The 24871-nt window shown below is 35.1% G+C and overlaps 1 protein-coding gene across 2 annotated transcripts in view; it reads left to right on the forward strand.

Annotated features, from left to right (window-relative positions):
- The window catches only part of LOC145246764 (uncharacterized), a 182835-nt gene that overhangs the window by 83894 nt on the left and 74070 nt on the right, over positions 1-24871 (forward strand). For both annotated transcript variants that reach the window (XM_080108537.1, XM_080108538.1), the window contains one exon: positions 3596-3735. In XM_080108537.1, the coding sequence (XP_079964663.1) occupies positions 3596-3735 (140 nt within the window). The remainder of the gene's footprint in view (positions 1-3595; positions 3736-24871) is intronic.

Below are 24871 nucleotides of genomic sequence, written 5' to 3' on the forward strand. Positions count from 1 at the left end.
CTCCCCTCCGTCATTATTTTTTTAATTTATTTACACCTTTTTAAAAAGTGTTTTTGCATTTGCTATATTTTTAAATACTAGTCTCCCCGTTGGTCCTTGAAGTGTAAGATGAAAAATGTTCAAAATAAAAAGTGATTTTGGGATTATATTGTCTTTTATTGTCTTCAGAAAACATTTTTTAAAGTGATAAGTGACAAAAATTAAACTCAGGAAGCCTCCAAAGCACTACTCTAAGCGCTAATTAAAATTAAGGAGAAATATTTTAAAGTAAGGCCTGAAAAATAATAAAACATCTAAATCCACAGGATGGTTATAGTTGTATATTGTGTTTTTATATTTTAATCAGTTTTCTGTTTAACTCAACGGAATTAAATTACATTTATTTGTAAGGAAAACACGCTAAAATAAGTTAAAGAAAAAATTATTTTTGCCTGTGTGTATTTTTTGGATAGCAGCAGTGGCTTTTAATATTGGAGTTAATACAGGGCGACTATGAAATAGGTAAGCAGATGATGTTTTTGAAACCGGAAATTACAAAACGGATGGATGGTTTAAACGCAAGCAAGCTGATCAGAGTTTGTATATATATATATATATATATATATATATATATATATATATATATATATATATATATATATATATATATAAAGGATATCTCTAGTGGGAGAGCTCAATGCATGCGAAGCTTACGCAAGAGTTAATATAAAAACGACAAACTTGGTCCGATCTTATTATAAATTTATTTAATCCTTTCGTGCCTTTTCAAATGAGGAGTGTTAGTGTCTGACTTAGAAAATGTGAGAAACTTGTAACGGTTTAATTTTCTATTTAACCAAAGCATGAAAATGTGCAGAAATGTAAGAATAAAATAGACTTGAGAAAGTGGACAAAGGAAGGGAGAAAGAACGTTGGAGAAAGTGATGGATAAATTGTGAAAAACGAGAAAAAAAGGTGAGGAAATCTTCAAAAAGTCACAAAGAAGAAAAAAGAACAAGAAGACGAGTAAGAATGAATTAATCGGATTCGGAATAACACAATAATCCTATTCTGTATTTGTCTCTCAAGTTTCACCAAGGTTTTCAGTAAATAAACATACACATTCACTCACACGCGCATATACACAGTGTGAATAAAAAATAATTCCCTGTTATTAAGTGCTTGTAATTATTATTGGAATTTAAATTTTACAAAAATGAATATAATAAGAAAACACTATAGCGTGAGATTTTATTGAGAATTCAATATAATTGTCAGCATTCGACACTAGCCAGTCTGGGAGTCACATCAATTGATTTCACAATGTAACTTTTTTCTTTTTTTCTTTTTACTTATCGAGGCTAAAATACATTTGAAGATTAAGTTAACGAGATTAAATATATTGAAAGATGAATGGTGATGAATATTATAGATTTCTAATCTTAACATATCACCAATATCTGACCCAGAAAACCGCATTTTCCCCATCGCCGAAAAATATCGCTTATGAAATGTGTGAATTGAAGTATAATGTAACTGAACCTCTATTCATTTTTTGTCAGAATTATATTTCAGTAATAAATTCCAGTAATAAATTCCAGTAATAAATTCCAGTAATAAATTCCAGTAATAAATTTCAGTAATAAATTCCAGTAATAAATTTCGGTAATAAATTCCAGTAATATTTTCCAGTAATAAATTTCAGTAATAAATTCCAGTAATAAATTTCAGTAATAAATTTCAGTAATAAATTTCAGTAATAAATTCCAGTAATAAATTTCAGTAATAAATTTCAGTAATAAATTCCAGTAATAAATTTCAGTAATAAATTCCAGTAATAAATTCCAGTAATAAATTTCAGTAATAAATTTCAGTAATAAATTCCAGTAATAAATTTCAGTAATAAATTTCAGTAATAAATTTCAGTAATAAATTCCAGTAATAAATTTCAGTAATAAATTCCAGTAATAAATTCCAGTAATAAATTTCAGTAATAAATTCCAGTAATAAATTTCAGTAATAAATTTCAGCAATAAATTTCAGTAATAAATTCCAGTAATAAATTTCAGTAATAAATTCCAGTAATAAATTTCAGTAATAAATTATAGTAATAAATTTCAGTAATAAATTCCAGTAATAAATTCCAGTAATAAATTCCAGTAATAAATTTCAGTAATAAATTTCAATAATAAATTTCGGTAATAAATTTCAAGAATAGGGATTAACTTCCAAATCATCATTTATATATTTTGTCGACTTAATAAATCAAATTAATGATTTTAAACTTTCTAAAAAAACATGCTAAGAATAATCATAATACCCAGCTTAACAACTCAATCCCGACTAAACTATTTAAATTAAATTTAACAAAGGTTTGCATTAGACGAAAACACCTTAAAATATTTAGACCGATAAATATATTTGACTAATACAGGCTAATTAATTTCTACAAGTAATTTAAGGATCAAAATGCTGTAGTAACGAACACCCCCCCCCAAAAAAAAAATAGTAATAAATGCTATTTCCACATGCAAGATCTTTACGAATGGTTTCCAAGCAGTCATATTTAATCTGTGTAAAAATATTTTCCTTTCCAGCGTAACCTTGCTGATCTGCGCATTCAGTAAATTCCTTATGAATTTTGCATTCGCGAAAGAGAAATATTTCCATGTTGGTTCTGACTTAGTTGTGTCTGCAAAAAATGCAACATCATCATCTTAGCCTACGTCAGTTGTCTAAACGTCAATGGATGTGGTGTTGTGCTTATATCAACGAACTGTGAGGTAGTAGTTTTCGAAATGACACTACTCTCTTTTCGTATATTCTGTGTTATTGTAGATGTCGTTGCTATTGGCTACATGCAAACAGTTAAGGAAAAGTACAATTTGAGTCTGTGTATCACGTGCCTACTACATACTTCCACATTTAGGGTATCCATTGTTCCTTGAGACTCACAGAAGTATTTTATTTTTTATTAATGTTTTACACACTTTCTCAAAAGACTACATACCCAAATCATATAACAATTATGACGCAGCATATGCTACACTGATTAGAGCAACTAAGAATTATGAATAGTTATGACTATATTTTACATCTGGCTTTACTAAAATACCTCATTGTTTAAAGTAACATTTCTTACCAAATGACCGGCTTCATATATGAAGGATTAAGCTAATAAAATGGGAGAATGATATAATGGCAAAGATAATATATTATATACTCTTAAATGATCTAATAGTGACTAGGAGGGTAGTCTCATGATAACAGAACAGGAAGGGTAATAATAAAGAAAAACTATCTACTTCAAAAGGAGGAGATAATACCTGGGAGGATGGTCTCATGAGAACAAGATAGACATTACACTACTTGGAATCGAGTATCGAAGAGGTAACACATTCGTCTAAAATAGAAACGATGACATGCATAATAGTAAAAGAGGATGCGTCAAGCAATAATAATGACACTTTATACAGTAAAACTGTTTTACTATATTAGTTTTATCCATGTTTTTCTTCACATGATTTGTTCTCTCGTTGTGTCACTATTATCAATCTAGAACATTGTGCTTGGCTCTTTAGGGTATATTTGCCATATTTTTGTTTTTATTTCACAGGATGTACGCTATGCTCCGAGGTTCAGTGTCAATTTACATCATCTCAGATATTGAAGAAGACATTTGTCAGTACATTGACAAGTTGTGTGCAAGACCTAAACTCGACAGAGCTGCACTCGGTCAGCACATCTATTCACATCGTGAGTAGATATTTTCATTTATGTATATGACACCGAGGGCTATTTTATGCGTTAGCGTGTTTTGATGTGTTTTAGTGTGTGTGTGTGTGCGTGTGTGTGTGTATGTGTATGTGAATGTGCGTGTGTGTGCGTGTGTGTGTGTGTTTAATAGAGGGAAATTGTCAATCAACGATATCCCGACTAACAACCATGAGGTCGCTTGTGTGACAACTGAGTAAGATGACCTGCTTGTCTGTGAGTTTGCCGCCAACCCAACTTTAGATCCTTAAAACCCTACCTCCCAAATTCCCAACACTCGCATATCTGAAAATTATCCCTCCTCATAGAAAAAAGACGCAACCAAGACGTTTAGACCTGGTCTTATCCCTGCCATACTAATTATGAAATGCTCCGAATGCCTAGCTGAATCTTGCTTCCATGATAGCTGCATTATTGCCTCTGTTTTACTATTATTCAAGAATTCTGGCGAAAGATCTAACCGTTCCACCTTATCAATCCTGTCCCTCTTCACTAAAATCATTAAGTCTTTAATCGATTAAGAACTAGTCCGCCATCTTGTAAATACTAAGCTTCCTTCTGATCAACAGTATTTATTTAGGAAAGCCCAATTTACTGCAAGTATTTTAACCGTTTTCTCAGAAATATTATGCTTAGATAAGACAATGGAGTTGTAGTTCTCGATATATATATATATATATATATATATATATATATATATATATATATATATATATATATATATATATATATATATATATATATAATCTTTGACAAGGTCTGGTCTGGTCTGGCATGAAGGACTTCTCGCGAAAATGAAATCGCATGATATTTCTGAATAAATACTGAACATAATAAAATCCTTCCTAGGCAAGAAAGAAACCCTAGTTGTCCTCTGGACGTACGTTTAAAGAACATTATATTAATCCATTGATATTCATAAATGGCATTCCTGCTGTTAGTTTTTCACTCTTAGACAAAGTAAAAACAAGTCACAAATGTAATTGTCTAGCATTATCGGTTCCAGTCTTTGTTTCATCATCGCAATGTAACATCGTTGCCATTTGGCAGAATTTGTTCAATTAACTCACAGCACTTGTCCCTCCTGGGCGTAAATATTCCCAACTAACCCGACAAACAGCAAAATCTCGCCCTTTTATTGTTGAGGATGTTGGATGCTGGAAAGCTTTCTTTTCTAATAGTTTCTTTCGTCGGACTTCTGTACTGTTGATTTTAGGAAATTATCTGTAAATAACGGCTTTACTTAAAGTTTAACATGCAAACAATCAAGTATCCTAGTACAGTTGTGCTCTAGACAGAGCCATTCATTTCGACCGTGCCCCTGTCTTATCAAAGGACCTACTGTTGATTTTATGAAATTATTTTACATAATCACTTAAATTAATGTTAAACATACAAAAGGTCAAGTATCAATGGCTCAAATGTGTTCTAAAAAATATTCATTTCGACTGTGCCCCTGTCTTATCAAAGAACCTACTGTTGATTTTATGAAATTATTTTACATAATCACTTAAATTAATGTTAAACGTACAAAAGGTCAAGTATCAATGGCTCAAATGTGTTCTAAAAAATATTAATTTCGGACGTGCCCCTGTCTTATCAAAGAACCTGCTTTTGATTTTATATGCGGGGCATTTTGTGCGGTGATAAAACTTTTCAAATTCACTTGTGATGTTAGGTTGTAAAAAACTTTTAAATCGGATTTCCTTCTTTAATCAAACTTTTTTCGATTATCAATTTTTGATACTTATCCGAGGCATTCCGATCCAAAACCTATGCACGAGTACTCCCATACACATCAAGTACCTTCGTATGAAATTTAAAAAATCGGCCCAACCGTCCCCGACTCCATAGGAAACGAACTCACGCACGCACAAACACATATACACACGTACACACATAAAGTTCCTTTTATATAATAGTAAATATATATATATATATATATATGTATATATGTATATATATATATATATATATATAACTATCATATTTGATCGCATAAATTCATATACAAAGATATAATTTTATGCGTAAATTTTCTGTATTTACCTCAATAGTGCTCGATACGTAGAGCTAGGTAGTAAGTTATCAAAATACATATATGGCAATTAAGCTAGACAGAATATTCAGCGTGTCAGTCTGTGTAGCTTAATTGCCATATATATTTTCATTATAAATATATATATTCCCTTCTCTTTATTTCCTTTCAATATTTACTTACTTTTATTCATTTTCGCCATTACTTTTCATTTTCTTTTCTTTTATTTATTTCTGTTTTTTTTTTGTTTTTTTTTTTAATGTTCATATATTTTTATCCAAAACAAGGCAAAGTGCTACTTTGATATAGGGAGTTACTATCAGATACATAAGTTGCAGGGATACAATGTAGGGAGTTGAACAGCAAGATGAAATTCTGCATTAAGGAAGAAGGAACTCAGAAGTCTAGCAATCCTGGAGAAGAAACTATTAGAGTAGAAGGCCTTCTTACATCTAGGGATCTATACTGTGTATGGGTCGGACTTTGCTGTTAGTCGGGTTTGTCGGGGGTATTTATGTAGAGAGGGTACAGGGCTTGTAGTTCCTCGAAGCATCCACCATTAAAATACTTGTAAAACAGGCAGATGGGTGCAACATTTTGTTGATGGGACAGAGGTTGAAGGTTAGATGACAGTTCAGGACCTATCAGGTTGGCGTTTTGAGTAATGGTTCCTTAACTTGAGAACGAGAGTTTAGAGTGATGTCTATCATTATCACATGATCAGCATTCCCGAGTGGCAATGGGCATTTGTTACACAATCCTTAGGAACTGTTGTCAGAAATAGATCTAAAAGTGAGGCTTGCTAGTCGTGACGATCTGGGAGCCGGGTCGGGAATGTTGCTCTGTGACAAGCAATGGGGTATAGAAAAGGTATAGACGATGCTACCAGCTGTGTCTTTGTAGTTAGAGAAGCCCAGCCAATTATTGTGATCGGCGTTAAAGTCACCAAATACATGTATTTGAGCGCTACTATCAAGGGAGAGTGCTACATCTATGCTGTCAGAGACATGGTTGATTAGAGTACTGTCCTGGGTCGAGGGAGAGCAATAAGAAAATTTAACGTTATGTCGTGAAGTTAATTTAAAGCACATAAAGGGCTGGTCATCTGATTCTAGTTTAGATTCCCTAGACATTGAGAGGGTGTTACAAATATAGACACCAAGTCCGTGAATGTGTCTGTCAGGGTCCTTACAGCAAAGTGGAAGATAACTAGACATGTTAAAGATGTTAAATGGGATGGAGGAGCGCAAGTTAGTTTCACTTAGTGCTAAGGGAGTTTGCTAGAAGAAATGATTCTATATCATCTAAGTCAATTCTAAGTCAACGGATATTTATAAATGCAAGCCTCAAGGAAGGAGGCAAATCGTTCTTCCGGTGTGTGTCTGGTTTGATCCTTATTTTTGATTGAGCTGTCATTTCATTTTATTTCGTAGTTTCAGTTTAGGGAGATAGGTGCTAGACAAAGCGGATGCGCATAGCCACCATAATGCAAAACAAGTAGACCATCAATTGACTCCTGATCCACAGAAATGTGGCCTCGAGAATGCCCACTAGAGATGAGTGCAGGGTTCCTTTCCATACGCGACATGACACTACAAACATTCCGTTATTATACAACTGATAGTAGAGCAGCCACTATAAGCGCTCCAAAAGAGTTAGGGCTTCTGTACTGTCAGTCGGAAACAACAGCCAGCAACTATCAAGCTGGTGTCAGACAAGAGGTTCCCAGTCCAATCATCTTCGCAAACATGGTAAAAAGCACCCCGAAGATGCCCAGGTTTAGAGGAAGATTCTTCTTCGTTGCATTCAAAAACGTCCACGCACAGAAACGCCACACACAACCATGACATGTACATACAGCGTATATATATATATATATATATATATATATATATATATATATATAGTCATCAAAATACAGTACTGTGTCGTTGTATAACAACTCATCAGTGCGGCTGGACTAGCACTATCCCTAGCCGTGGATTGAACCTACAACCATCGCGTTGATAGTCGGCAGTTATAACCATATATATATATATATATATATATATATATATATATATATATATATATATATATATATATATATGTGTGTGTGTGTGTGTGTGTGTGTGTGTATATATATATATATATATATATATATATATATATATATAAAGTGAGAATGTGTGTGAGGACAATTCTCAACCATACTCTCAGCGAATTTTTATCTACAGACTTGAAATTTTGCATATAGGGTATTCCGACATGTGGAATTTTTTTCATAAGTTTTCATCATGAAAAAAAGCACTGGTCATAATTGAAAAATTGGAACGTTGGCTTCATCGGAGTTTTATCTGTTTGCTACCTTTTTCATAACTGCGCATGCGCGATCGTGAAACAGGATAGCTTTTTGTTGTGGCCTTATTTTAGGGGTTCACAATATCAAACAGGAGAGTCTGTAAAGTCATGTCAACGATTAGGCTGGCATGGAATCTCTGATTAGAGAGTCCAAAATGGCTGCCTTTCACAGCGATGGGAGAGTCCATGTGAAGACAGGAATAGGGGGTCTAGTGGAACGACGTATTTCCGTACAGGTTTGAGGAGGTTCCAGATCAAATGCCTCATATAGGAGGTCCATCGTCTCTTCTTCAGATGGGATTTCACTTGACTCGTCTGAAGTGCGTTTGCGAATTTGGTTTAAGTGTTTCTTATGTGTGGAGTGTGGTCCTTCCACCATATAGACCATACGACCGATCCTCTTAATGATCGTTCCCCGCTCCCAGAAGGTACTATTATCTTTATGCATTTGGAAAAATATCTTTTCTCCTGGCATGTAGTTCTTCTTGGGTATCGTCACCTTGGTGTGTTTTACCTGCTTTGGTAATAACTTATCAAAAACTGGCCGTATTTTCCTTGCAAACATTACTTCCGCTGGAGACATCTGGGATGGTGTGTTTTCGTTGGGCGTTATACACCTGAAGAAATTGTTGTAGTGCTTTTTCGGATGGCGTGTCCTTAGCCTTCTTCAAAGCTCTCTTCAGTGTGTCCACAAATCTTTCCGCCTGGCCGTTTGGCGTGGTATGTCGGAGTTGTAATGTGGTCCACTTGGAAGTCTCTAATGAACTCTTTAAAGTCCCCGGACGTAAACTGAGTGCCGTTATCTGACACTAAACAGTCGACCACTCCGAATCGTGCAAATAACTCATGAAGAGTTTTTATGGTGAAGTCCGTAGTTGGGCTCTTACATCTAAAAACTTCGGGCCACTTGGAAAAACTGTCCGCTATTATAAGGTAGTAGTGTCCATCAAGTGGTCCTGCATAGTCCACATGTATTCGTGACCATGGATAGTCGGCTTTGGGCCATGGACTGAATTGAATAGGTGGTGCTTTCGCAGCTAGAGCACATCCTCTGCATGATTTCACTTTTTCTTCAATGTCCTTGTCCATGCTTTTCCAGTACACGTATGAACGCATGAGGCTCTTCATTCTGGTGGCGCCAGGGTGTCCTGTGTGAAAATCCTTGAGGATTTTTTATGTAGGGTCGCTGGAATAACTACTCTATCTCTGTATAGTAGAACCTGGTCGCACACTGAGAAAACTTCTGCTACTTGTTGATCTGATTCCAGTTTTGCTTTGGTTTCTTTATAAAATCGTCACTCTCGGCTTCTTTTCTTATGTCGTCTAGGGTAACCGGAAGTTCTTTCACTGTGTTACATAGAATCAAACTGTGGTCCTTCTCTGATTGAAGTGATGCGATAACAGAATCCTCAAGCGGTTCTCCAGTTTTTTGCATTAACTGGGATAGGTCGTCAGCATGTCCTAACTTCTTTGATGGTAGAAACTCCATTTCGAAGTCGTAATTGAGTAGGATTGTTCCCTATCTTTGCAGTCTGTTTGCCGTATGTGTAGGAAATCCTTTCTTGAACCAAAGATAGCGATGAGCGGCTTATAGTCCGTTTGAAGCTTAAAATGTCTTCCATGTAAAAATCTATTGGATTTAGTCACAGCGAAAATAATACATAGAGATTCTTTCTCTATTTGGGAATAATTCTTTTCCGCCGGTAGTAGGGTTATAGACGCATGTGCTATCGGTTTCGTTGAACCATCAGGCATTCTATATAGGATGCATGCGCCGATTCCATATGCGCTAGCGTCACTAGCGACGATTATGTCCAGTTTCGGATTATAATGGGTCAGGAACAGTTCTGATGTGAGCACGTTTTTTAGCTTTTCGAATGCAGTCTGGCATTCTGTGGTCCAATCTCAAACTTTGTCCTTCCTAAGTAGCTCGTTTAGGGGTGCACGTAAAGTATGCAGGTTTGGAATAAAAGCTTGATAATAGTTGGCTAAGCCTAAGAAACTTTGCAAAGTTGTTAAGTCATGTGGCTCAGACATATTTCTTATCGCTGTGGACCTTTCAGGATCGGGCCGTCTACCGTTCTTGTCTATTATCTGACTAAGGTATTTAATTTGGTTGAGGAAAAATTCACATTTGGTGTCTTTCAGTGTGAAGCCATACTCACTTATTTTTTCAAATACCCGAAAAACATGTCTTTTATGTTCTTCTATAGATTCACTTTTTACTAGAATGTCATCTAGATATCCTATAGAAAAATCAAAGCCGCTCAACATAGTGTCGATTATTTGCTGAAAGATAGCCGGGGCGACCTTGATCCCGACAGCTAACCTATTAAACTTGAACAGTCCCCTGTGGGTGGTAATACACAAAAGTCTGGAGCTTTCTTCTTCCACGGGAATTTGTAGGTGTGCTTCGCTTAAATCTAGTTTTGAGAAAATTTTTCCTCCATTGAGTTTCGTAAATACTTCCTCGGGGCTAGGTAGCGGGTAGTGGTGATCCCTTAGTGCTGCATTCAACCCTGTCGAGAAGTCTGCGCAGATTCTAATATCCATTGATTTTTTCTTTACGTATACAGTAGGGGCAGCCCACTCACTGTAGTCGACTTGGGTCAGTATTCCTGCCTTGACGAGTCTATCTAGCTCCTCGTCAATTTTTTGTATGGAGGCAAATGGTATGCTGCGTTTCTTTTTAAAAACCAGGGTGATGTTATCTTTTAATTGGAACTTCGCCTTCATTTTTGTGCAGCAGCCTAATTGCCCGAAAAAACATTAGGAAATGACTCCATCAAGTCTTCCTTAAGTTTTTTTGCTTCGGCTGTAAGGCTTTCTATTTTCTGACAAAAATCGCTCATGGGCGAGTCCCAGAGTTCAAATTGTTGAATCCAGTCTGTCCCGAAAAGATTATTTGATTTCTTTAACACAAACATTTTTAGTGTTAAAGTTTTGCCCTTCAATGTTACATTTGTAGTGACTTCGCCTTCAAACCTAATGCGTTCTCCCGTTACCGAGTGAGCCACTCTGTTGGTTTGTCTCATTTTTGGTTTGCCAATTTTACACCAAGTATTATAGTTTATTATGGACAAATCTGAGCCACTGTCAAGTTGAAGCTTTACGTTTTTGTACCCGATTTTGACTATTACGTACTTCCGTACATTTTCATCTTTCCCTAGAATTCTCGTCGTTTTCACGTAACTCTTGCGAGGTCCTTTTACTCTGCAATGCGAGGCTTTGTGGCCATTGCGTCTGCATAGATCGCATTTACGGGATCGGTAAGGACAATTTTTCTGCCAGTGGAGTTCTCCACATCCTCGGCATGGGTAATGTGGTAAATCAGGCTTATTTTGGTATGTTTCCTGAGTATTGCGTTTGGTTTTCACTTGACTTTTTGGGAAGAACGGTTTTTTATTTTGCACTTTCTTGATGTATGATACATTTGCCTCTTCTATATTTCTGGAGTCCTGTTTCTCAGAAATAATTCTTTGGCATTCCTCAGCCAATTTTTGAAGGGTAATGTCCGGTTCCTTTTCGAGTGTGTTCAATGCCTTGCGTCTGATTTCAGCGTCCTTGGTTGAGACTAAACCTTGAATAAAAATCAAGACCTTGAAATTGTCGGCCGTTAACGAAGATAATTTAAAATTATCACAATGCCTGTTCACGACTGACGCAAATGTTGTGTAGTCTTGGTCTTCTTTGCGAGTCAGGTTTATACATTTCCATCTCTTATGGAATAAACTAGTTTTCGGGCAGTATAACTCCATTAAGGATTTTACAGCCTCGTCAAATGACAATTCGTTCGTCTGTTTTGGCAGTATATAGTCCACGAACTTACTATGTTCCATGGCTCCCAATTTGTGTAGTAAGAGACGAACCTTCATCTGCTCGCTCCAAGTTTTACAATCAATTCTGAACACGTCGCCGAATCTGCGGAAATAGGCTTCAAAAGTTAATTCTTCATCAGGCCGGTACTGAAAAGTTTCCAACGCTGACCAGATTGCAGTTTGGGAAAAACGTCCTTGTCTGACTCTCTACTGTCTTTTTTAGATATAACCTTAGATAATATTTCCAACTTTCTCTTTGCTTGTTCTTGCATTTCAAGTATTTTGGCATTAAATTGTTTTCTTTCTTCTTCTCTTCCTTCTTCTCTTCGTTTTATTTCTTGTCTTTCTTCGAACCTTTCTGCTTCTCTTTGTCGTTTTTCCTCCTCCATTTGCTTTCTTTCTTCTTCTCTTTGCTTTTGTATTTCGGAGAACTGAGTTTGCTGCAACAGTATCATAGCAGCTATTTGTTTTGAAAGTTCTTCCATGTTGAAAAATAACTAGTCTCCGAATTTCTAGGTCTGAGAAATTTCACCAAGAAAAAAACAATTTTATGAAGATGATATATGAAATAAATATTCACCCATGAGGAGGGACAGAAGGAAAAGAAAAAAAATCCCCGTGTTGTATCTTAGCAGAAAATGTAATAAGACACTTAAAAAGTTTTTGTTTAATTTCCATGAAAGGAAAAAAAATAGTGAATAATTATGGTTAGTACATATCCACATTGGCACGTTGGTAGAACTTGTTTCAATAAATAATTGTGGGTTAGATGCAAGTGTCCTATGTAGAGTCGGTTTAATGACTTTTCTGTTTCTATTTTTATTTTTGCTCGTTCACCGTAACAGAGAAAAAAATGGTTGCTTGCCAGCTAACCACACGTGTGTTCAAAAATAAAAAAGCGTGAATTCAAGTTTACCAATAACTTCTTTTTCCAGCATAGAATGTAATCTATTTCGTTTTAAAACAAGAAATTGATTAGGACAGCAATATATATTTTTTTCTACTCACAGTTTTGGTTTGGCGATAACTTTCTTTTTTTTTTCTTGTTGTTGAAAAAAAGAAGTAAACTTGTTGAACTTTTCAAAGCTGGTAGAAAAATGTAAAGTTGAGTCAGAAAAATAGGAAAATAGACGTTTTTGATTATTAGTCCAAAGGAAAGGGTCCTTGTAAGGTTTTTTCATTCCTACGTCGCCAGATGTTGTGGCCTTATTTATCAAACATACAAACAAATATCAAACAGGAGAGTCTGTAAAGTCATGTCAACGATTATGCTGGTATGGAATCTCTCATTAGAGAGTCCAAAATGGCTGCATTTCACAGCGATGGGAGAGTCCATGTGAAGACAGGAATAGGGGTGTCAGTAACCCCAGAACACTTTTTATGTTAAGAATAAGTAATGTTTAAAAACACTTTTCAAAGATTGTGTCAAGTTAGTCTAATAGTTAGCGTACTTGATTCACTGCCTTTAGGTTTTAGTTTTGATCTCAATATTTTTTCACATACATGACGTGAACAAAAACATAATAATCGTATGCACGTTTCGTAGATTCTGTATGAATTAAAATAAAATATTTGTTCGTATTTTACGACCGGTCAACGCCTGCTAGTATATATATATATATATATATATATATATATATATATATATATATATATGTGTGTGTGTGTGTGTGTGTGTGTGTGTGTGTTTATATATATACGCATGTATATATATATGTAATTATATGTATACGTATATATATATATATGTGTGTGTGTGTGTGTGCGTGTGTGTGTCTATATAACTATTTATTTGAGTACCTTCAATAAGTTTCACGAATTTTTTCGTATGGGTACTTTTATTGATAGTACGCACATGAAATTTGATCTTTCTTCGAAGTAATCTCCTCTGTTTGCAACGCACTTGTTGTGTCGTTCCAACAACTTCTGGAAGGCCTAGTAGAAGTTCTCTTGTGTCAATGGCCCTCGTCACAACCTCTTTCATCTCCTAAATTGTCTCATAGCGACAAACGCTAAGGTTTCCTTGAGCTTAGGGAATAACCAAAAGTCACAGGAAGCAAGGTCTAGACTATAATGAGGATGAGGAACTGTTTTGATTCCCATCTTGATCAAATAGTCTGTGACAATGGTAGCGGTGTGGAATTGTCTTGGTGAACATGCCACTCACATGATTTGAAGAGTGATGGTCTCTTCCCATGGTATCTTTTTCTGGACTTCCTTAAAACCTCAACATAGTATTCTTTGTTGACTTTCAAGTGAAAACCCGGTGCATGTAGATCATGTCCGTGTTTAAAAAAAAAATGACCATTCTAAGTTTTTAGGTGAATTTGCTCTGTCTGGCCTTCTTAGGTCTGGGTGAACCAGCATTCTTTCACTAGGAACTCTGTCTCTTAATCTCTGGGTCATAGCAGGAGATCCAGCTTTCATCGCAGGTCACTAGAGCATAAAGAACTACGGGATCTGAATTAATCATCTCAATCATCTCCCTACTGTCATGACAACGTCTTTCTTTTTGATCTTCTTTGAGCATCCTTGGGACAAACTTCGCGCAAATCTTGCACATCTTCAGTTCCTCGCAAAAGACTGTCTTTACAGTTCCCTCACTGACATCAAACGGTGCACTTATTGTCTCTATAGATACGCAACGATTCTTATCATTAAATTTTTTATTTGGTCGATCAATGTTCTGACTTCCCTACTCCTCCCACACCTCTCATCATCCCTTACTGATTCCCTGGCTTTCTTGGATCTCTGATGCCACTCAAAAATCGATGCTCGACTCATACAGGATGGAAGCAGTTTGAAGCATTCCATACGTGTCTGCGGCATTTTGCTAAGTTTAAATCAATTTTTTGTTTTTTGCATATCGTTTTACTAAAGTGTCTTCACTTCCAGATTGACAATCAAGCTTTAGTAGGGTGTATTCTAATTCCTACTCCAGCTGTTTATTTGAATCTGAAATCATAAAAATTGATCAGTCATCTCATAACATGTATAGCAATAACATACTGAATTTTTAACAATTTTAAATGCCTGTACAAAAAAGGCACTTTATATATGTATATATATATATATATATATATATATATATATATATATATATATATATATATATATAGTGGGAGAGAGAGATAGAGAGAGAGAGAGAGAGAGAGAGAGAGAGAGAGAGAGACGAACATAATAGTGGTGGCACAATGTGTCAAAGAGATCGTCTCGTTTTAAATGACAGTCTGCAAATATGTGCTCTTTCGCTAATCTGCCATTGTTTTATTTAACAAAGGTCGGATCATGTCACCGACTAGAAATGCCTGTGTTAATTAAGCTGTCTATTTATTATGACAAGATTAGTTTCTATGTGCAGTTAACAGTCGACATAAATATCGCTGAATATCCGCCATTGTAAATTTGGCAGTAACTTGAGAGCGACGTTAGTTAGCGAAGTCAAACCATACAAATTATACAATATATACAGAATACGACAGTATGAATTCTTTGAATATGGCACTATGAAACTAATACGCATACGACCAGGAATAGCATGTAACTTAGACTAAATAAAATATATTTACACCGGTTATCGAACTACATGTATATGCGAAAGTGATTAAGTGTCATAGTCATCAAACGCGGCATATCATTTCTTATTATTTCTAAAATATATCTCACATAAAATCACTTTTTTAATAATGATTTATCGTTTTATTTGTACGATTAGAATCCTTTTGAGATGAGTAATTTATTCATTTGCAAACTATTCGATCGATTTTAAACCAATGTTTTTCTTATTGTGCTTTCATGGGTTAAAATTCTATTATGCAGGTTTGTATTTGATAAATATTGTAGCTTGATAAACTCTGTCTTATTATCAAGCAATTATTTATTTTGGAGAAAGTGTACAAGTTCTATAATTACAGCCTTTATCTTTTTTTATTAACTTGCATAGTTATTTTTATTTTGTTCATTTTATTATAATTCTTAATAATCTTAAGTATTATGTTGCTCATATTTAATTTCGATATTATTGTACCTACTATATTTAATGGTAATGTTGTAAATATTGCTATACTTGTGAAATAAATGTTCATTGATGAATTTATTATGAGTATTAGTAGTACTAGTAATATGTTTGATTGGCGGTGGCTGATTGGACTTTGTGGTCTCGTATACTGCATTGGTGTAATCTTTTTAAATTGACTCGTGTGTGTTTTTATTTAAGTTAAAAGTAAAATATCTATTCTTACGCCTATTCTGTCATATTCATATATATATATATATATATATATATATATATATATATATATATATATATATATATATATATATATATATAATTTTATTTTAACCGACTAAAAAGGGGAGAGGGGCCTTTCTGCAACTCAACGGGTTAAACCAGAACTCGACATAGAAGAAAAAAACAATGAAACTCTGATCCCCTCACGCCTTTTCTTGGTCAGCAGGAGTTGCGACGAATTGCCTCGTTGCTTACAACGACAGATCGTCTTTGTAACTGTGAAACGGGCTGCTGGACTAAAACAAAAAGACCAACCAACAATATCGACGATAGGGGATGTTTTTATACCCAATAGTCGATTCTATGCAAATGTTAAGTCCGATCCACATGAGTGGACAAAAAACAAACACTATTATAAAATCAGTCGACCAAGCACTTTCAAACCTTTTGCTTGAACGACTGCTACACAGAATTCCATTGCTTCACCCCCCCCCACATCGAGTTCCGGTAAGTAAAAATTACTACAGTATGTGTTTTTATTTAAGTTAAAAGTAAAATATCTATTCTTACGCCTATTCTGTCATATTCATATATATATATATATATATATATATATATATATATATATATATATATATATATATAATTTTGCTACAGTTTTCACTCTAAACGTAATCCATTATTATAGCTAACCCATCATCTCTATATATAGACCGATATCTGTATTATCAAATATATTTGTTTGTTGCATAAGTTCCCGCCGTATTTTTTTTTTGTTTTGTTTTTAGAAAATCAAAGAATTTTAACAGCAAAAGTATGTTCGTGTGGGACCCAAGCTCCAAGTTTTTATGTGAATCCCATCGACTGAAGGTGGCGTAAAATTGTCGAAAAATCACACAATTCATCCTTTCACCAAGTTCCCTACATGTCTGATGGCCATTTTCCTTCAAAAGAACCTTGGATTGGTCTTCGTCTATCTTGATTGGTCTTCCGAAACAAGAAGCGTCACTGAGATCAATATTACCGTGTTTGAATCTGGTAAACCAATTTCCAACAGTTCTCTCAGATATAGCGTTTTCTCCATATACGGTATAAATATCTTTGGTCACTTCACTCGCTTTTTAACCTCGATTAAAGGCGAAAAGAAGGAGTTGTCGAAAATGTGATATTTTATCTAATTGACAATCTATTTGACAATCTATTTGACAATCTATTTGACGGATCTGAAAAACGAGAAACAATTAGATGAGTAAAAACCATTATACGTGTTTTCTAATGAAATATAACACTTTGCCATCAAAATATGTTTTAGAACAATTTTTTTTATGAAACGGGAGGAGCTTATGCAACAACCTGATATTTGTGAGCGTGTATAGGATATATAACCCTACAAAACCCGGTGTCCTTGCAGTGTCAAGGGAACTTATTGCTAATTCCAAGTTTGTGATCCATAAGTTATTATTATTATTATTATTATTATTATTATTATTATTATTATTATTATTATTATTATTATTTAAAACTAATCTTCTACATTTTTTAAATAATACGTTTTTATGAATGCAATTAAAAAATTTTTTTAAGTCAACGCATACGAGAAATATTTGAAATTGCAGTGAAATGTATATTTGTTATTGTTATGTGTTTCCATTTACAAAGCCGACAAGGAAAACCTGTAATCAATTTCCAATGAGTTTGACTTAAATATGCAAGCATAATCAATTTTTTTTACATAGGCATCACCACATTATCAAGGCCAAGAGGCCACTCAAGGATAAGGGTTAAAGAGTGTACAGTAGAAATTGGGCAATATAGTAATCATTAGTAATGAAAATTTGGTAAAGTTACAGCTAGACGAGTGTTTCTTGTGAAAGTTTGACGAGGGGGGACCATAGATTGAAGCTCAGTCGAACACTTTCCATGAAAATAACGATACATCAGAGACAAACTCGCAACATCTCTTCTGTGAGATAGAGGTTGCAGCGAAGAGAAAAGGACATCTCCTACGAGGTTACGAAGTCTATTTTGAACTCTATCAAGGCAGGACAAGTCCTTTCTAGCAGCACCTGCCCAGATGTGGCAACAGTATTCCATCCTTGGACGTACCTGGCTCTTATATTCATAGAGAATAGCATCAGCAGTGAGATATTTACCGGATCGATAGAAAGATCCCACCATTTTTCCAGCGGCTTTGGCAACAGATTTGATGTACGTGTTCCATTTAAGATCAGGAGTAATGGTCAAGCCAAGAAGTTTGTCAAAACTTGAGGCCTCCTGAAGACGAGAGCCATTCATTTCAATTGATGCCAGATGTGGATTAGAATGTTGATGATGTAAAGAGAGAAGCTTGGTTTTAGATGCATTAAAAGTAACCAGCCACTCCTTTCCCCATTGTACTACGTGCTCAAGATCAGAGGAGAGAGAATTGGAGAGAACTTGGTCGTTTACTGTCTTAGATGTGCTACCATAAATGGTAGTGTCGTCAGCATAAATGTCTACAAATGATGTAAGGATGTGATTTGGAAGATCATTAATGTAGATCAGGAAAAGAGTCGGGCCCAGGATGGACCCCTGAGGGACACCGGCATTAATACTGTGAGCTTCTGATTTTTGCCCCTCAACTACTACTCTTATGAACCTATCAGAAAGAAATGATTTAATAATTGAGAAGACTTTTCCAGCTATACCATAGCTAGTGATCTTATAAAGTAAACCTTTACGCCATACCCTATCAAAGGCTTTAGATATGACAAGAGCAATTACCCTAGAAAGATTGCCATCGTCAAAAGATTTGCTAATCCTATGCGATATAACTGTAAGCACATCTGCTGTAGATCTAGCAGAACGGAAACCATATTGAGTGTCACTAAGAAGGTTATTTTTGTTGAGATGGTTGATTACTTCTGTATTTAACACAGATCCTAGCAACTTACTCATGACGCACATGAGACTTATTGGCTTGTACTGAGAGGGGGATGAGCGATCACCTGAATTCTTAAATACAGGGCATACTGATGAAATTTTCCAGGGAGATGGGAAACTATTCTCCTTAAGACAACGTTTAAACAGTTTTGTAAGTATGGGCGCTAGTTCAGGTTGAAGTTTTTTGAGTACTATAATTGGAATACCGTCAGGGCCAGTTGCTTTACTGGAATCAAGGTTTTTGATTAGCTTGGCAACATCACGTACAGATATACGTATATCACATAGCGTGTTTTCTGATACAGGAGGAAATATAGGGGGTTGGCGGCCTTGGTCGCAAAGGGTAGAATTAGCTGCTAAGTTCTTGACAAAGAGTTTGGCTTTATCTGATGCTGACGAGATTACCTCAGGTCCATTGATAATAGTTGGGATGGAGCACACGCTTCTGTTCAGGATTCTGTTTGCTATTTGTCAAAACTGGTGGGAACCAAGCCGCTGCTCAGCTACTTTGGACTTAACAGATTGAGCATACAACTCTCTTGCGTTCTTTATTACTTTCTTACAATGGTTGCTGGCAGTCCTGAAAGCGGCTTTAGTTTCCATACATCTATTACGTTGGAAGCAGTGGAAAAAGTGATTTCTGTGCGCAATGGCAGCAGCACATTCTGGAGAGAACCATGGCTGGCTGTTAGGTTTTTGCTGAAACTTTTTCGAGGGTATGAAACGGTCAATACCTACAATTAACCATTCCGTCAGGTCTAATACTATAGAGGACACATCCTTTTTAAACATGGAATGCAGAGGTCGATCAGATATAAATGTACGGAAACTATCCCAGTCAGCCTTAGTGTATCGATATACTGTACGATGGAGAGGTACGTCTGGGGACTTATTACATTTCATTTTTTATCTTAATTGATACAACAGAGTGGTCGGAAGATCCAAGAGGCCACAGAACAGAAACTGAACATAGTTCAGGGCAAGTTGTGAGAAAAAGGTCTAGTAGGCTCGCATACTGGCCGTCATTGTCGGGCACACGGGTGGGTTCCTGAACAATTTGAGTGAGGTCATAGGCAATGGAGAAATCATGACAGAACCTACCCTCATCATCGGTCTTGTTTGAGTGGGTCAACCATTCGACGTTGTGAACATTGAAGTCTCCACATACGTGAATATTAGCTGAAGGATAAGCAGATAGGACTTGGTCAATTTTCTCAGATATGCTTTGAAAGATAGTAACTCCACTGTTGTGGGGGCGATAGAGAGTAAATATAAATGCAGTAGTGTGAGCTAAAGCAACCCGGAAGCACATATAGGGTAAGTTAGGATCTTCCCTGGAGATGTCCCTACCACATGGAAAGCTATCTTTAATATTCCATGCCCATGGCGATCTTGGGGGTCAGATTTAGAAGTTAAGTTAGAGTGTCCTGTAATTGCAAACTAGGGAAATAGCCTGTCCAATGCCAGTTTCACTTAAAAATAAAAAGTCTGGTTTAGTCTCCTGTAATTGGGTTTCAACATCTGGAAGGTTAGAACGTAGATCCCTGATGTTGGAGAAGGAGACATGGTAGTAGGGGTCTACGTTGGAAGTTGGAGAACCGGGTTTAATCGAGTATTTTTTCTTGAAACTTGAGTTTTACTTAAATATGCAAGCATAATCAATTTCCAATGAGTTTGACTTAAATATGCAAGCATAATCAATTTCCAATGAGTTTGACTTAAATATGCAAGCATAATCAATTTCCAATGAGTTTGACTTAAATATGCAAGCATAATCAATTTCCAATGAGTTTGACTTAAATATGCAAGCATAATCAATTTCCAATAAGTTTGACTTGCAATGGATTATGGAGTCAAAACTGCACGGCAAGTACAAATCTCTCATAAAGTTTTCCTCAGAACTTGTTTTGACAAAATGCAAGGTCAGAAACTGCAAGGCAACAAGCATTGTTGGCACTATGTCTCCAAACTTAGATCCGAATATACTCTATCACCGATATTGTTAACACACCCTTATAAATATAACGACTAACTAGCAGAGAGACCCAACTTTGCCCGGGATTAGATGAGGATTAACGAATGTTCCACACTCTCATTGTTATCGGTGAAATTACCCATTTTTCAATTAAATCGATCGATTAACTGCTCTAGTTGGAAACCTATTTCCGTAGACAAGAATTGAAATTTCCCATGCATTAGTCTACAATAGATTATAGTCTTCATTGCACTGTAGGGAACCTACTGTCGATTTTATAAAATTATTTAATATAAAGGCTTGAATTAAGGTTTAAAATGCAATAGTCAAATATCATGGTTCAATAGTGCTCTAAACAAAAACATTAATTTCGAATGCGCAACTGTCATATCAAACAACCCGGTGTTGATTTTATTCACCAGTTCCCCCTGCTTGTGCGATGCTAAAACTTCTCGAATGGACTTGTGATATTAGACTTTATAACTTTGTTTAAAATCAGCTGTTCCTTCTTTAATCGGGTTTTCCATTAGCGACTTATGATTCTCATTACTTATCAGAAGCATTTCTATACAAGAACATTCCCAGGTACATATAATATATTTATGTTAAATTTCATAAAAATAGGCTCAGCCGTTTCAGAGTCCATAAGAAACTAACTCATGCACGCCCCACGCCCACACACACGCACAAAGTTTCTTTTATATATATATATATATATATATATATATATATATATATATATATATATGTATATGTATATATATATATATAGTAATTTATAAAATATATATGGCGATTAAGCTACACTGAATATTCTGCGTTTCATCCACTATAGGATTCGTCAGGCTTATGCGAGAATTCTGTGGTTGCGATAAAGTTGGCAAATTGAAACCTAGAGAGTCATACATTCTGCTTAAAGACCACAAATGGGACTTTAATAATAATCCCAGCACTCGCCTGATAAACCCAACTAAACCAGAAATAGGTAGAATTAGCAAAACTATACTTTCTAGAGTAAACAAACAAATCAAACAGGACCTAGAACTAAACCAGTGGGCAAATACTACCGAAGCAATCACCTGGTTTAAAAATATAGAAAACAAAGATAAATATACGTTCATACAGTTTGACATCATAAACTTTTATCCCTCGATATCCGAAGAACTTTTTAACATTGCCCTAGAATTTGCCGAGGCATACACTGATATATCCTCAGAAGAAATCAACATCATTAAAAAATATAGAAAACCAGTTCTAATAAATAACAATAACCAATGGATAAAAACTAAAATGAAAAATTCGTTCGATTTGGCAATGGGTGCCAGAGACTCTGCAGAAGCATCAGATCTTGTGGGATTATTCATTCTATATAATCTCACGAGCATATTCGATACTACGGATATCGGCCTATATAGAGATGACGGACTAGCTATAATAAAAAAAACTCCAACAAAGTCAAGGGAGAAAACTTTAAGAAAATCATACACAAGGAAATGAAAAAATTAGGCCTAAAAGCGGACGTATCAGCTAACATAAAAATAACAAACTTCCTGGACGTCACGTTAAACTTAGATAAAAACACATATGAACCATACTTAAAAGATAACGCTACTCCAATTTACGTAAACCCTAAGTCCAACCACCCACCATCAATTAGAAAACACATTCCTAACTCGATCGTAAGTAGACTCAGTAATAACTCAAGCGATGAAAATGCATTTAACAGGTCAACCAATATCTACGAAACAGCCCTAAAAAATAGTGGATACAAAAATATCGATATCAAATATAAGCAACAAAACACCAACAACTACAATAAAATTAAAAATAGAAGAAAAAGAACTATAATTTGGTATACGGCCCCATACAATCAAATGTTAAAAACAAAACTTGGCAAGAAATTTCTGGATCTTATTGAAAAACACTTTCCCGCAACCAACCCCTCACACAAAATCTTCAATAAAAATACCTTGAAGTTATCTTACAGTTGTTGCGAAAATTTAGAGATGATAATTAAAGCACATAATAACAAAATACTAAATGAAAACAATGTAAACAACAACAAAATAAACAATAAAAAGTAGACACCATGACAGAAATAAAATCAACACTAGCAGAAATAATAATAATAATAATAATAATAATAATAATAATAATAATAATAATAATAATAATAATAACAAACCAACCCCGGACAAGAACAACCATACCATAAATAAAAATACTAATAACGAACAAGATAAATGCAATTGTAGACACCGCACACTTTGACCAGTCCAAAATAAATGTCTAACAAAAAGTGTAGTGTATCAAGCAACAATATTTGCGAAAGAAAACCCGAATAACAAGAAATATTACATAGGCATGACTTCCTTAGATTTCAAAACCCGATACTACGACCACAAAAGTACATTCAAAAATAAAAAACACCGTATAAAAACAACACTAGCGAATAAATACTGGGAACTCAAAGAAAGCGGACATTCGCCGGTAGTCGAATGGAAAATAATGAGATAAGCTACCACGTGCAGACATTTAGACGACCCATGTAAATTATGCGTCCATGAAAAATTTGCTATCCTGTACTTTAAAGAACCTCAAAATCTATTAAACTGTAGACGAGAAATAGCAAACAACTGTGTTCACAAAATAAAACTTACTCTAGGATAGCGATACAAAATAGCTTTAAAACTAACAATAACAATAGAAAACAAACAAATAAATAAATTAAACAAACATGAATATACATAAACGATCACACATATATGTATATGTATATGTGTGCACGTATGTGTGTACACATAGGTATATTTATATATATATATATATATATATATATATATATATATATATATATATATATATATATAAAGGAAGGAAAAGATCTACCTTAAACCACTAACCTAGTTCTAAAACAGAACCTTTGTTCGATAAAATGCATGCCCATTGGCTGATAGGAAGGGGCGCGGTGGATACTAGAAAGCTGATTGGCTAACTAGAAATCCTCAACATATATAAAAACAAGAAGCAACCACAGAATTCGCGCATAAGCCTGACGAATCCTATAGTGGATGAAACGCAGAATATTCAGTGTAGCTGAATCGCCATATATATTTTATAAATTACTAACTAGCTCTACCTACGTATTGAGCACTTTTGAAGTAAATACTTAAAGTTTACGCATAAATCTATACTTTCGTATATTAAATTTATGTGAGTAAATGAAGTAGTTATATATATATGTGTGTGTGTGTGTGTGTGTGTGTGTGTGTGTGTGTGTGTGTGTCAGAAATGTGTTTTATAATATTTTAGAGATTTTCCCATATCCATGCCTTCGTTATTATTCTCTTAGCTCGCATCTAGCTAGGAATATGCTGGTTTTTATGAAACATTAATCAAAATATCAGCGATTGCGTAGGTCGTTCGTATTGTTTGGACAATATCAGATTTCTTTTATTTCCATCCACAGGTTTGTCGGCTGAAGGAAATTGGCATTCATCATATTCGACTAATAAATATTATCTATCATGCCCTTCCTCCCTTCATGCTCGTTTATGTTTTTATTCCTTATTTATGTCTTTATGGTTCATTTACTAGTTGGGATATACCACTCCAGGCAGGCGAAGAATGAATCGTTCTGTTGCGGCTTATCCTGGTTACGGCAACTAATTACACTAGGGTTAGATATTCTTTCCCAGTGGTTATCACAGTGGCGTTATTTGATATTTGATATATAAAATATGTTATTGTGTGTGTGTGTGTGTGTGTGTGTGTGTGTGTGTGTGTGTGTGTGT

The sequence above is a fragment of the Euprymna scolopes genome, chromosome 24 (genome assembly GCF_053919585.1).
Source record: "Euprymna scolopes isolate OS-2025 chromosome 24, ASM5391958v1, whole genome shotgun sequence".
NCBI classification, from domain to species: domain Eukaryota; kingdom Metazoa; phylum Mollusca; class Cephalopoda; order Sepiida; family Sepiolidae; genus Euprymna; species Euprymna scolopes.